Source organism: Marmota flaviventris, chromosome 10, assembly GCF_047511675.1.
Source record: "Marmota flaviventris isolate mMarFla1 chromosome 10, mMarFla1.hap1, whole genome shotgun sequence".
Classification (NCBI taxonomy): domain Eukaryota; kingdom Metazoa; phylum Chordata; class Mammalia; order Rodentia; family Sciuridae; genus Marmota; species Marmota flaviventris.
Genome location: NC_092507.1, coordinates 119,874,801 through 119,889,198, shown reverse-complemented (window position 1 = coordinate 119,889,198; position 14,398 = coordinate 119,874,801). Strand labels below are relative to the sequence as shown.

The 14,398-nt window shown below is 42.5% G+C and overlaps 2 protein-coding genes across 18 annotated transcripts in view; one reads left to right on the top strand and one right to left on the bottom strand.

The window, feature by feature from the left end:
- Positions 1-120: 120 nt before the first annotated feature.
- Positions 121-11,962, bottom strand: C10H1orf43 (chromosome 10 C1orf43 homolog). Of its 2 annotated transcripts, XM_027920836.2 has the most exons (7): positions 11,667-11,961; positions 11,171-11,272; positions 4,987-5,104; positions 4,739-4,792; positions 3,861-4,027; positions 3,719-3,777; positions 121-1,043 (listed from the first exon to the last, which is right to left on the bottom strand). In XM_027920836.2, exons 1-7 carry the CDS (start codon positions 11,730-11,732, stop codon positions 848-850), a joined length of 762 nt encoding a protein of 253 aa, XP_027776637.1. In that variant the 5' UTR covers positions 11,733-11,961; the 3' UTR covers positions 121-847. The 2 variants fall into 2 exon arrangements, with proteins under 2 accessions (XP_027776637.1, XP_071474508.1); XM_071618407.1 differs by lacking the exon at positions 11,171-11,272 and having other exon boundaries at positions 11,667-11,962.
- Positions 11,963-12,239: 277 nt separating this feature from the next.
- Ubap2l (ubiquitin associated protein 2 like) overlaps positions 12,240-14,398 on the top strand; it is a 44,835-nt gene continuing 42,676 nt past the window's right edge. For 15 of the 16 annotated variants that reach the window (XM_027920830.3, XM_034637241.2, XM_027920829.3 and 12 more), the window contains exon 1: positions 12,240-12,297. The gene's annotated coding sequence lies outside the window, so the exon portion shown is untranslated. Of the gene's footprint in view, positions 12,363-14,398 lie in introns of all 16 variants that reach the window. The other variant, XM_071618404.1, reaches the window with a different exon arrangement.

The following is a 14,398-nucleotide window of genomic DNA, read 5'->3' as shown; positions in this document are numbered from 1 at the left end:
GAGTATCCGACCAATTCTCTAGAGGCAAAACCTCATGCCCCATAGCCTGTTAGCAAAGTACAGAAAACATACTGTATGACCATTTTACCAAAAGACAACAATAAAGAAATGAGTCATATGTTCTGTTTTTTAATGGTTCATTTTATTAAATAACTAATCCATAAAACCATACCAGTACACTGCCTTATTAGGGGAAACCATTCCTCCATATCATCTTGTATCTCGGCATAGATTATTCCAGGTGTCAGAACATTCCCTTTTGTTCATTTATTTATAAAGAGGGTTGAATGAAGGTGGAAAGGCAGATCAGTGCACACGAGGAAAGTTGTGTTAATGTTTCAACACATCCTGATTTAAATGGAGTTTCAGGGTAAGTTGTTACACATACCACACACTTCCTCACCCCACCCCTGATCCTGCCCACCTCTTCCACTAAACAACTCCAAGACACCCTAAAACCAAGCAGTTCCCATTCAATTGAGAACAATGGGATAGACATGGAAGATACCTTACTTTTCACCTTTGGGATTAAATAGGTGGACTATGGCCAAAAACAAGTGAAGATTTTTAAGAAAACTTGTGACAGAAATAAGAATGACATCTGAATTCAAACACAGAAGAAAAAAAAAATTCTACTGAGGGGAAAATAAAATCTTATCTGATATTCTGAAAATGCCTGTAAGAAAAAGTTGGGGAATGACCTTTCAGACACAAGCTCTAAGAACCCTGGACACAGCAGGAGCTTTGGCTAAAACAGCCTGGGCCTGCTGAGCCAGATTTCCTGAGGGCTGCCCAGTAGACACCACAGATGTCTGGCTCAGTCTGCAGCGAGAGTCCTTCAGCTCCATCACAGAGTGCTCTCCAATGTGTTATAGTTATCCTTAAAGCTCTTCAATTCGAGGAAATGCTTGGCACGTTTACTCTTCTGACTGGAGGGAAGGTATGTCACCTGGATAGTAGTTGGGGAGACTTCAGGGGACTGAGTTAGGTCTTTGGCTGCTGACTGGTGCTGTCGCTGAGAGCTCCCAACTCGTGCTTTGACCCTAAAGAATACAAAGAGGGGAGGTTATGGACAGAATGAGGACTAGCAGAAGAATACAATTCAGGTCCTTTCCTTTCCCATAAATGTAGCCACAAATGGTCTATGACCTATCTTATAAACTAGTTACTAAAAGCCTATCTGAGAGCTTAGAAATAAAGAAACCAGTAAGATGTGGTAGTTCACACCTGTAGTTACATTCAGGAGGCTAACGCAGGAGGATCACAAGTGGGGCCAACCTTGGCAACTTAGCAAGACTCTGTCTCAAAATAAAAAAATTTCAAAAAGGGCTGGGGATGTAGCATAGCAGTAGAGTACCCATGAGTTTAATCTTCAGTGTCATTAAAAAACAAAGAAGGTAAGAAGTAGCAAAGAAACCAATTTCCTACTGAGTTCTGGCTCAATTTTTTTTCTTCCTGACACCATGTTTAACTAAAAAAGAAAAAAAAAAGTTCGTTCTTTTTTTTTTTTTTGTAGTTGTAGATGGACAGCATGCCTTTATTTTACTTGTTTATTTTTATGTGGTGCTGAGGATCGAACCCAGTGCCTCACACATGCTAGGCAAGCTCTCTGCCTCTGGGCCTCAGCCCTAAAGAAAACTTTTAATTTTACTTATTTCACCTAATGTGTATATGTAGTGAACATATTCCTAATCTAAAGAAAGTCCCCTGAAAGCTAAATATCAAAAAATAAGAACAGAAGCAGCTATTGGGTACTTGACATGTTAGTATATTACACTTGGTGGTTTACATCTAATTTACTAACATCACCCTCTATATTTTTGTATTGCCTAGTTGTGCAGGTTAAGAAATGGAGGGTCCAATAATTAACCTGTATGAGGTCACACAGCTATTAAATGACAGACTGGGTATTTGAACCTAAGGTTGTCAGACTGCAAAGCCTATATTCTTTTTACTATACCCACTGAAGCTTTCTAGAAGCCAAAATAAAAAATTTAAAAAAAACTGTAATAATATATGCATAAAACTTATCATTTAACCATTTGAAAACATATTTCAGTAGCTTCAAGTACATTCACAATATTGCATGACTAACCTCCAATTAACACTTTTCATCTTGCAAGTCTATGCTCATTAAACTAGTTTTCTTTTCCCCTTTCCCCAACGCCTGGCAACCACCATTCTACTTTCTGTCTCTGAATTTGACTTCCTAGGAATCCTATACAAGTGGAATTTGTATTTATCTTTCAGAAGATTTTAAAACAGATTTCCTGCCTAACTCCAAACATTTTTTTCCAGCTTGTTGCTGCCTTTTTTTTTGGTACTAGGGATTGAACCCAGGGGTGCTTAACCACTGAGCTACATTCCCAGCCCTTTTTATATTTTATTTAGAGTCAGGGTCTCACTAAGTTGCTTAGGGCATCACTACGTTGCTGAGGCTGGCTTTGAACTTGCAATCTTCCTGCCTCTGCCTCCAGCTGCTGGGATTACAGGCGTGCACCACCACACCTGGTGGTGATCATTTTCATTACTGCTCTAATCAAAAGTTTTCACCGCACCTTTCTTTGAGAACAAGGTAGTTCAGGCTAGGTGTGGTAGCACATGCTTCTAACCCCAGCTACTCAGAAGGCTGAGGCAGAAGGATCCCAAGTTTGAGGACCGCTGGGCAACTTGGTGAGAACCTTTCCCCAAATAAAAACAGGGGTATAGGTCAGTGGTAGAGCACCCCTGGGTTCAACTCCTAGTACCAAAAAGAAAACAAAAACAACCAAAAAATCCCAGCATAGCTCATTTTTAGAACGGAGAGAAGACAGAATAGACATACTCCTTATGTCTTGAGAAAGTCATGCCAAACACAACAGAAAACAGATGTATTCTTTTCATGGATGGTAACTAGTTTTTAATTCTAAATTGGCCTTCTTTTTTTTCACCAAACATATGCATAAACAACATAATGAAACTATGTTGAGTACATATTTAAAACATTCTCAAACAGAAGTCATGACTCCTCTTCCTTCTCTTAGGTAATATCTTCATATCTTAGGATATTACTATCAAGTGTAATATCCTGTTAACATCCTAACACGTTAATGAAAATCATGATTCCCAAACAGAAGTCATGACCCTCGCCAGGGGCAGTGGTGCGTGCCTGTAATCCCAGTGGCTTCAGAGGTAGAGGCAGGATTCCAAGTTCAAAGTCAGTCTTAGCCACTTAGCTAGGTCCTAAGTGAGATCCTGTCTCAAAATAAAACAAAAAAGGGCTGGGGATGTGATTCAGTGGTTAATCACCCCTGAAGTTCAATCCCAGGTACCAAAACATCAACAACAATAACAAAACGAATAAGTAAACAAACAAAAACCCCCAAACTGACTCTCTAGTGGTGACCTTTGTTTCAGATAAGGTTATAATGCTTTAAGTAGTAATAAAAATGGGTTGCATTTAATGCTTTATTAGGTTCTGCCAATTTTGACATTTAATTGGGCTGGAAAAAAAAAGAAAAAGATGCACATAAAGTAAAAAAATTCTCTTATTACTTATATGGTAGCATCTTCTTTCTAATTTGGCAAGAGGCAATTCTAATAGTCTTATGGTATCATGGATATTCATTCATACTGCTTTATGAAAGCTACTGCATAAATATTAGGAATAGTCCAGTACTTCTAATACTTCTGATATTCTCTAACCAGCTCCCTTTGACATGTTCCCCTCCAAACTCACACAGTGGCCAGCTCACTCAGGGCCTCTTGATAGCGCAGGTACTCACTCTGGCCAAACACCTTAGGAAAGAGAAAAGATGAGGATCTCTTAGTCTGGCATATCCCTTTAGATACTTGAAGGAAAAACTGGCCATTCAGCTCACCCCTGTCCCGTAGCGGGCTGTCTCGTAGCCATCCAGCAGGGTATCGATAAGGGCCTTCCGCACACCCTTGAAAGGAGTACTAGTGTTTCGAAGATCTAGCAAGTAGGAGCGGAAATTCTTGCCCATTAAGGAACAGGGGTGCCTGCCTTCAGCATGAAATGGGATCTCTGAGGAGATAAAGGGACAATATCTAGTTATTTTCCCAAGTTAGAAATAGGTCTAATGAAACAAGTGATATGAGCTGGATGTAAATCCCATCTTTAAAAAAAAAGAGATAGAATATTTAAAAAAAAAAACAGACAAATCTGTCTCAAAATAAAAAATACAAAGGGCTGGGGATATAGCTCAGTGGTAAAGCACCTCTGGATTCAATCCTTAAAAAATTTACGTATATTAAAAAGTGTGTGTGTATATATATATGTAAATTTGACATATAAATGTGCATATATATATACATATGTACATATGTGTGTGTGAGTGTGTATATATATATTTTCGTTAGAGATAGAAGCATATATGAGAAGTGGTCAAAGAATAGGAAAAAATATTCAAGAATCATTCGCCTTGGGTTTACTGAAAAAACAGATGTCACTAGTCCTTTGTGGAAAAACAAATTATCATCTTCCAGTTCAGGAAACTAAAGGTCTCAAGAATCTTAAAAGACAAACAAAAAACCCTAGTCTTTTTGGAGAAGAACTAACCTGCCTACATAATTTCCTTATGTAAAAGATTAAGTGGTACTTTCCAAACTCCAGGAAATTCCCACTAGTCGAGATATACAAAAAGGACAAATCCTAACATATAAAATGGGTTCATTACTCTGTTCCCTAGATGGCTTTTTAGGCTCTAGAATGGAGTCTGATAGCTAGTGTCCTTACCAGAAGCACGGATAGCATCCAGAGCTTTCATCCTATACAGATAGTTGTAGCAACCTGTTGAAATAAAGAGTAGTCTCAGACATAATTCTCAAACTCCAGTAAACTAATAAACTATCTTTCTGCATCTGACACATAGCCAACAACTAGAATAACTGAGGTTTTGTTAGCAGCTATTTACAACAAGTGTAAAGGAATTCTGAACTTGTGGGACTCCTCACTGAAGTGCTCTCCAAGAGCTTGCAACATACTTTGACTTCCCTGAGTTTCCAGTTGTAGCAGTCTTGCATCGTCATCTGCAAGGAGCTGAGGTTCATACTTGATATCCTGAACCCTGGATAGTCGAATATCAATCTCCTCTTTCAAGTCCTGAATGTGTAGATAAGAGAATACAGAATCACTTACCTTGTACTCTGATTCCCACTAATCTGGAAAAGGGTCAGAGCCTGTGAACAACTAAGATGAAGTAGTGGAAGTGCTCAGGTAGTTACTGAAATTGCCAGATAAGATGTAAGATTTTGGGAAAGAATGGGGTTCTCTAATAACCTCTCCAAACTGTACATATCTAAGCTAGATATTTTAATTTGCCAGAATTTCTTCACGCTCTACAGCATTATTCCAGATTTTACACTGGTCTAAGAATCTTGATAGGTATTATAAAGACCTTCCTAAATTGGGACAAAGTGGACAACTGGAAGTCATAATCTATTATAGAAATCCAAGGAGAAGACCTGCATATAATCTATAAACATCTAGGGACTGTCCAACCTGGTGGACCACAGGACTTCTAGAAATCCATGTTAAAACAAAAACATTTTTTTAAAAAATAAATGTTCATTTTTGCCACACAGGGGATTGAACCTGGCTCTACCACAAAGCTACACTCCCAGTCCTTTTTATTTTTGAGATAGGGTCTAAGTTGCTCAGGCTGGCTTTGTACTACTAATCCTCTCTCTCAGCTTCCCGAATAGCTGGTATTACAGGTGTGTGCCACTATACCCAGTTTAATTGCTAAAATTGGTAATTCATGCCAGGCACAGTGGCACACACCTGTAACCCCTGTTATTTGGGAGGCTCAGGCAGGAGGATTTCAAGATCAAGCCTGAGCAATTTAGTGAGACACTGCCTCAAAAACAAAATGAAAAGGGCCGGGAGTATAGCTTAGTGGTAGAGCACTATTCTAGTATGTGGGAGGCTCTGGGTTCGATTCCCAGTACTGGAGGAAAAAAATTGATAATTAACATCCATGCTACAAAAATTTAATACTATTATTGTGCTGCCCTTTCAAGATAGAAGCAAGCACTATCATCAGTTCCACATCCATCTCACTTAAGAGGGTTGCCAAACCCCTGAGGAAATAATTTTTTTTTTTTGGTGGTGCTGGGGGATTGAACCCAGGGCCTTGTGCATTTGAGGCAAGCACTCTACTGAATGAAATTTATCTGCAGTCCCCTTGTTTTCCTTTTGTAGTGGGAACTGGACTCAGAAGTGCATTATCATTGAGCCACATTCCCAACTCTTTTTTTTTTTTTTTGAGACATTGCCTTGCTAAATTGCTGAGGCTGGCCCCAAATTTGGAATCCATCCCTCTGCCTCAGCCTCCCAAATCACTGGGATTACAGGTATATGCCATGGTATAATTTTTATTGTAACCTCACCCCCCACCCTACTGGCTGGGATTGAACCCAGAAACTCATTCATATGCTAGGAAGTGCTCTACCACAAGCTACTTCCCTGGCCCTTTGTTGTTTAACTCTACCAGAAACTTCCATTGTGAACTATTTTCACAGACCACAGGTAACATATGCACATTTTAAGTAATTATAAAGACCAAGATGAACACCTATATCCAATATTCACTTTATGAAATGGCAATCAATGACTTTGAAGTCCTATATACTCATTCCTAATTGCCACCACCACAAACCTTCATTTGCCAGTAATCCTCTTACTCTTCATTGTTTTATCATGTGTTATCCTAAACAAGATGCTTAACTTTGTCTAGTTTTGAGCTTTATACAAATGGAAAAATACTTTTTGAATTCCTCAGCAAACTGTTTTCTTTTGCAGTGCCAGGGATTGAACCCAGGGCCTTGCAAATGTGAGGTAAGTGCTTTAACACTGAGCTATATCTCCAGCCCAACAAGTTAAAATGAACTTTACTGAGGTTGAATTTGTATAAAAAATAAAGAAAATTCACTTAAATGTATAAGACAAATGAATTTGGATAACTTATTGGTGGTGGTATGGGGAATTGAACCCAGAGGTGGTTTACCACTGAGCTCCATTTTTAAGTATTTTATTTTGAGACAGGGTCTTGCTAAATTGCAAGTCACTGGGATTATAGGCATGCCCCACCAGCCTGGCTTGGATGCATGAATTTTAACAATATACCCATTTACTGGCATCTCAATCAACATTTCCTTATCCCAAAATGTTCTCTAAAGTCACCCTCTCTTCCTTAGTTGGCTGCAGGCAACATGATGTGTTCTTTATAGTTCTTTATGTTCATTCTAGAATTTCATATAAATGGAATCATATGATACATATTCTCTTGTGAATGGCTTTTTTTTTTTTTTTTAAATCTTGTAATTGTAGATGGACAGAATGCCTTTAATTTTTTTTTTAATGTGGTGCTGAGGATCAAACCCAGTGCCTCAGCATGCTAGGCAAGCGCTCTACCACTGAGCCCCAGCCCATGTATGGCTTTTGACTTGGCAGATTTTTTTGTGTGTATAGTACTGGGAATTGAACTCAAGGGTGCTCTACCACTGAATGTCACCCCCAGTCCTTTTTTGAGACAGTCTTGTGCCAAGTTGCCTAGGATGACTGTAAACTTGTGATCTTCCTACCTCAGCCTCTGAAGTACCTGGGATTATAGGTATACATCACTGTGCAAGGCTCTTGGCATGGTTTTTAGATTCACTATGTTTGCAACTTTTTTTTTTCTTTAAAGGAGACGTTTATTATTTCAACTTTTTTCATTAAGAATATTCTGAAGATTCTTTGTGTTCACATATTTTAGTTTATTTAAAATTTTTAAATCATTCTAGAATATGAACTGGTATCACTAACTTTAACCTGGACTTCTGCTACCATGAACATTTTCATTCGTGACTTCTATTACTATGAGCAAAAATTAATTTCCTTATGATATGGAACTGCTGGGCCATAGATTAGCTAGGTACATGTTCAATCTTAGTTGATAATGCCCAATTATTTTCTAAAGTGGTTTTAATAATTTATACTTCTACCAGCAATGGATGAGAATTTAGATAAATTTTGTAAAGCAAATGGAATCTCCCCCTACCCCCAATACTGGGGGTAGAACCCAGAGGTGCTTTACCACAGAGCTATAACTCCCCAATTCCTCCCCACTTTTTTTTTTTTGGTGGAGAGTGGATACCAGGGATTGAACTCAGAGGAACTTGACCACTAAGCCACACCCCCAGCCCTATTTGGTATTTTTAAAAAATTTTTTAGTTTTAGGTGAACACAATATCTTTATTTTTATGTGGTGTTGAGGATCGAACCCAGTGCCTCACGCATGCTAGGTGAGCACTGAGCCACAAACCCAGCCCCTATTCTGTTTTTTATTTAGAGACAAGGTCTTGGGCTGGGGATGTGGTTCAAGCGGTAGCGTGCTCACCTGGCATGTGTGCAGCCCGGGTTCGATCATCAGCACCACATACAAACAAAGATGTTGTGTCCGCCAAAAACCATAAAATAAATATTAAAAAAATTTTTTTCTCTCTCTTTAAAAAAAAAAAAAAAAAGGGGGCAAGGTCTCACTGAGTTGCTTAGGACCTTGCTAAGTTGCTGAGGCTAGCTTCGAACTCGAAATCCTCCTGTCTCAGCCTCCAGAGCTGCTGGGATTATAGGCATGTGCCACTGTGCCCAGCCCCATCTTTTTTGGAGACAGGATCTTGCAAAACTGCCCAAGTTGATCTCAAACTTGCAATCCTCCTCCTGCAGCCTCCATAGTTGCTGGAATTACAGGAATGTGCCACTGTGGCCAAATAAGCAATCTTGATTTCATATAGTCTCAGGGCTCCTAAACAGCCAAAGTTTTGATTGGCTAATGATATGTTAGATACCAACCCATGAAAGGCAAGTGGAAATTACACTGTTCAAAGTTTCAGGCAAGGACAGCTTTCTTGAGTCTTTCCAGGTAATATGTCAGAAAGAAACAAGGCTTGGGGCTGGGGATGTGGCTCAAGCAGTAGCATGCTCTCCTGGCATGCGTGCGGCCCGGGTTCGACCCTCAGCACCACATACAAACAAAGATGTTGTGTTTGCCAAAAACTAAAAAATAAATATTAAAAAAATTATAAAGAAAAAAAAGAAACAAGGTTTGGCGCTGTGGTGCACACCTATAATTCCAGTGGCTTGGGAGGCTGAGGTAGGAGGATAGCAAGTTTAAAGCCAGCCTCAGCAACTTAGTGTGGCCCTAAGTAACTTAGAGACTCTGTCTCAAAATTAAAAAAAAAGGGGGGTGGGTGATGAGAATATGGCTCAGTGGTCAAGTGTCCCTTGGTTCAATACCCAGTAACAAAAAGAGAGGAACAAGTACAAGAGGATTAATAATACTGGCTAATCAAAGAACTGCTCTAGGAGTTGAGAGAACTGTGTACTAGCTTTGGCTCTCCCATTGACTTATTGTTCACTCAATAATGAATTACTGAGTACTTACTATGTGTTGGCCTTGGTTTTACGTTGGTGGGAAAAAAAAATGGCCCGGTGCCTGCACTTTTTTTTTTTTTGCAGGGCCACAAACTGAAGGCAGGGGCTTGCATATACTAGAACCACTGAGCTACACTCCAAACCCAAGTGCTTGCCCTCTTGAAGCTTAAGATCTCAGAAGAAAAAAAAAAAAAAATTTCTTATTTGGTATCAGGGATTGAATCCAGGGACTGAACAAATGAGCCATATCTCCAGACCTTTTTATTTTGAGACAGGGTCTTACTAAGTCGCTTAGGGCCTCGATCAATTGGTGAGGCTGGTTTTGAACTTAGAATCCTCTTGTCTCAGCCTCCCAAATTACTGGGATTACATGTGTGTGGCACCATGGGCCAGCTGAGAGGAATGTTTTGGACAAAGAGACTAACATAAAAGAAAAATTGTGGCAAACGCTATGAAGAAAATATCAGGGTAATAATGGAAAATTGAGACCTATTTTATTTCGTTTTTAAAATATTTTTTGTAGTTTCAGATGGACAGAATGCATTTATTTTATTTATTTTTATGTGGTGCTGAGGATCGAATCCAGTTGCCTCAAGCATGCTAGGCAAGCGCTCTGCCACTGAGCTATAGCCCAGCTCAAAGAGACCTATTTTAACATCCACAGTAAGCATTCTTCTTTCATGGAAGTAACATTTAAGCTAAGATCTAAAGAATGAATGATCTAGTCAAGTGAAGACCATTCCAGGTCACAGTAACAGTATGTGCAAAGGTGTGCGATCAACTAGTAGAACTAGATTTCAGAGACTGGGAGAGGTGCCAAACAAAAGGAAGTTGGTAAGGGCAGCAGGTACATTTAAGTGAAAGATTAAAGAAGCAGATAGGGTTGGCAGTGGGGTATCAAGAGTTATGATTTAGATATGCTGGGTTTGAGATATCTATTAGAAATCAAAGTGGATGCTGGGTGTGTGGTGCATGCCTATAATCCCAGTGGCTGGGGAGGCTGAGGCAGGATGGCATGTTCAAAGCCAGCTTCAGAAATTTAGTAAGACCCTAAGGAATTCAGTGAGATACTGTTTCAAAACAAAAAATAAAAAGAAGTGGGGATGTGGCTCAGCGGTAAGTGCCCCTGGGTTCAATCCCTGGTACTCCAAAACAAATAATGTTGAAATGTGAAGTAGGCAGTTGAGATACATAGAATGGGATGCTGGAAAAAGGCAAAATTTTATCTGTGGATACTTAAAGCCAAGGAAAGGAAGGCATTACCCAAGAAGAAAGCATAAACAAAGGTAATAAATCACTAGGTTATTCACTTTCTGTATGTTATCCCCTAAGTTGTTTCTTTTCCTTAGGCTTATCTGTAACACAAATGGTGGAACAAGATACTTAATGGGACTCTTAAATAAGCCTGAAGTTCTGCCAAGACAACCTTTCATTGTTCTACTGCTAATTGTAACCATTCTCAAATCCATCCTAAAAAAAAAGCAAACAAAAAACATTGATTAAGATGAATGGGGAAACATTTTACAGCAGTCAGCAAAAACTAAAGTTCTTGATAAAGTTACATACTGTACCAGAGCAGTGGGCAGGTAAGCCAAATTCCAAAACTGTTACTGCTCAATTCACTAAGGTTAACTATAAAGGTAAATAGAGAAAGAAACGTGAATTTAAGTAATCTCTAAAAGGCACAGAAAATCTCGTTCTTGTTCCTATAACGCAATTGAAGAATGCTGGTTTTGTGCCCTAAGGACCTACCTTGGGGGCATTGTGTCCCACAGGGACATGGGGTCCCCTTCTAGATTTCATTGCAAAGCGCATGATTTGCCTCTTCACAAAAATAAACAGTAGTACAAATACCTGTCCAAAAGATACGATAAGAATCTTTAATAAAGACAACAACAACAAAAGGCATGCCTTCATTCAAAGTCTCCAGATTGCGGCTCTCAGAAATGGAGGCTTCAAGATAAAACTTGGGGGAAAGCGAGAACGTCGACGATGGAGGTGGATCTAGGGAAGCCAATAGTGGGGAGGCTCGGGGTCTGTGCCCTAGAGCTTAGGGGGAGGGTTCTCAGCCAGGGGCGGGTCGGTCTGGGTCTGTGACTTAAGCTCCCAGGTACTCCTGGGATCGAAGTCAAAAGCCCAGAAAAGGCGCAGGTGAGTGGGTGGAGAATGAAGACAGGGATCGGCTCAAGAGGAGGGTCTCCACTGGGTGAGACGCTACAGCAGGAATGGGGTGGGGGAAGATCCTCACCAGGCTCCCGTAGGCCATCACCAGCACGACATTCACCCCGGACAGCCAGTTACTGCTGGACGCCATGGCCTCCCTCCCCGCGCAGAAGTGCTCGGGTTTTCCCGCTGCCCTGCCTCGTTAGCCCAGGCTCCGCCGAAGCAACGGCGCCTGGGTTCCCTGGAGCTCCCCGGCCATTTCCTTACGGGGGAAGACCGAGCCAGACCCGGCCTGAAAACATGGCGGACGGGGGGGCTAGGAAAGGAGGACGACGCCTTCCCGCTTCCCCCCCGACACGTGACTCAGGCAGGCAGTGGCACCTGGGAGCTGCGAGTGCGGAGACGCGGAACTACGCCAGTAAGAGGAAGCGGAGGCCATCCGTGCGTCACGTGGTAGAGGCGGGGCCACCGCGCAGGGGGCGGGTCGGACGCACGGAGCCCGAGTTCGGTGTTTCGTGGCGTGGTGGCACGCGCACGCTGGCGTGCGCGTCCCTTTTCACGTCACGTGCTGGGGGGACGCAGGAAGGCAAGTGGGAGGGGGTAGGCGCGAGAGCGAGCGCGAGAGGGAAAAGGAGGGAGGGGGGTGGGGAGGAGGGAATCTTGTATCACGTGACAGGGGCGGCGCGGCCCGGGGTGTCAGTGTGGAGGAGACTGAGGTAAAGTTGGGAGCGCAGCGGCGTTGGTGGCGGCGGCGGCGGCAGCGGCAGCGCGGCGGGGCCGGGTATTGTCCGCGGCCCCTTTAAATCCGCGATCCCCCTTTTACCCTCCCTTCTTTCTCTCCTACCCCCGCCGTATCCCCCCTCCGGTAGGCCCCCCCGCGCCGTGCGCTCCCCCTCTGTACACCCCCTTCTGGTCTCGGGAGCCCTGGCGCCCCCCCCACCTCGAGTCGGGCGCCGGAGGTTTTGTTTATGGTTGGGTTCGCGGCCTAGTGGGCCGCGCCGGAGCCGGGGCCTCGATTTGGGAGCGTGGCCGGGGCGGGGCTTGGGGCAGCCGGACGGGGGGGCCATGCGGCTAGAGCCTGAAGGGGGAGAACGAGAAAGAGCGCGAGCGAACTAGGCCTGGGCCTAGCCTGAGGTAGGGCTGTCTCCCAGGGCCGGTGCCTGTGGAGAAGGAGAGGGCCGCCTCCCTTTCCAGCCCTCTGCGGGCCTCTGATCCGGATCCGGCCTGGTTGGGGGTGGCGGGGGGGAGGGCGATGGGGTGGAGCTGCCCCGACTCCCCCATGTGGCCCTCAGTTTGGAGTGCGGAGGATTAATTTGTTCCGGGTGGGAGGTAGGGAGGCGATTGGCCCCGTGGGCTCCTGATGTGGCGCTGAGGGGGGTGAGCCTCGCATCCTCCGCGCGTGGGCTTGCGTCCCCTCTCCGTTTCCAGCCTCTTTGTCAGCTCCACTTATTACTCTTCCTTCTTTCTTACCGACCCGGCTGTGGGAATATATTTTTGCAGCTGTCTTAAGCTTCCTGTTGTCTATACTGTGGTTTTGGGTACCCCAAACAATTATGTTATTTGGGAAGCTGGACCTGTAGGCCCCCATAGGGTGTATTACGCCTAAGGGACGTCACTGGGTCGCTGGGGTATTTGTTCACTCTTCATAATGGCACAGGAATTCCAGACTTCTTCAGACCCTTCACCTTGTGGACAGCCCTAAATTGCTTTGCAAACTGATGTCACAAACAGGAGACTGCTCCTTTTTCAGGATTCTTGAAATGTAGCCACTTCTGTTGTAGGATGTTGTGGAAAGGGAAACACCACAGTAACGGCGTTTTTGTTGTTATTAACGTTTTTGCCTTTGACTCATCGTGATTAGTAAATGGAGAGATCTCCCCCCCATCCATCTTCCGCCCCCCCCATATCCTGCTTTAGGAATATCTGATGTGAATTGCTGGGAGGTGATAGTGTTCTGTGACAACCAGCATTACTAGATAATTAAAACATTTTGGCTCTATTATCAGTTGACAAAACTGCTTTGAGATCCTACACCATTGCCTTTAAAGATTAGAAGATCCCCATGATTGTTTCTGTTGTGAATGGGAAGTATTACTGGCATGTAAACTATTGATAAAAGGCCTAAAAATGTACTGTTTTGTTTTTTTATTTTTTAAACCCCTTCTTGTGAAGTGTGTCTTTAACTGAGCATTACTCACTAGATTCAAGGTGGTGGGAAAGGGGACGCAGAGGTCATTTCAAAAAGGCAACTAGGGAAATTAGTTGTGCTGGTAAAGGTAGCAAGCCTTCCCCATCACAGTCCATCTTCAGGATTTCTGAATTGGTTCTCAAATTAGATTGTAAGCTCCCTGAGGGCAGCAAAAAGTCATAATGTTTTGTATTTTCTGAAGTATTGGACACATAGTAGACACTCAATAAATACTTGTTATTTATTTTTTTCAGTAAAATTTCTCTGGCTATTTTTTTAAGTAGCTGGTTTCCAAAATAGAGAGTCAGGGGCACTCCTGTGTTGACTTGTATTTGCTCCTGCACTATTCCCTTGGTTTCCAGTACTTCTCCCCCTGGTTCCCTTATTTTTTATTTTCTAAGAAAGAGTAACAAGATTCCACACCTCCACTGTGATAACTCTGGTTATTTGTCCCTAATTTTTATTTTCCAGGAAAGTAACAAGATTCCTCACCCCCACTACTAGAACTCTGGGTATTTGTCTCCACATACTACTAAAAATTCTATTAATTCTTTGTCCTTAAGTGATCCATCCCAGATCATTTACTTGTGACCTGTTGCTTGGTGTTATTACTATGTAGGTGGTAAAAT

Bases quoted from the DNA above. Each gene is read 5' to 3' on its own strand.
- C10H1orf43 (XM_027920836.2), bottom strand. From the start codon at position 11,732: ATGGCGTCCAGCAGTAACTGGCTGTCCGGGGTGAATGTCGTGCTGGTG. The intron at 11,273-11,666 runs GTGAGGATCTTC...TCTTTTGGACAG, and splicing joins TGATGGCCTACGGGAGCCTG to GTATTTGTACTACTGTTTAT. The intron at 3,778-3,860 runs GTGAGCTGAATG...CTCTTTCCTAAG, and splicing joins CAGCCCGCTACGGGACAGGG to GTGTTTGGCCAGAGTGAGTA.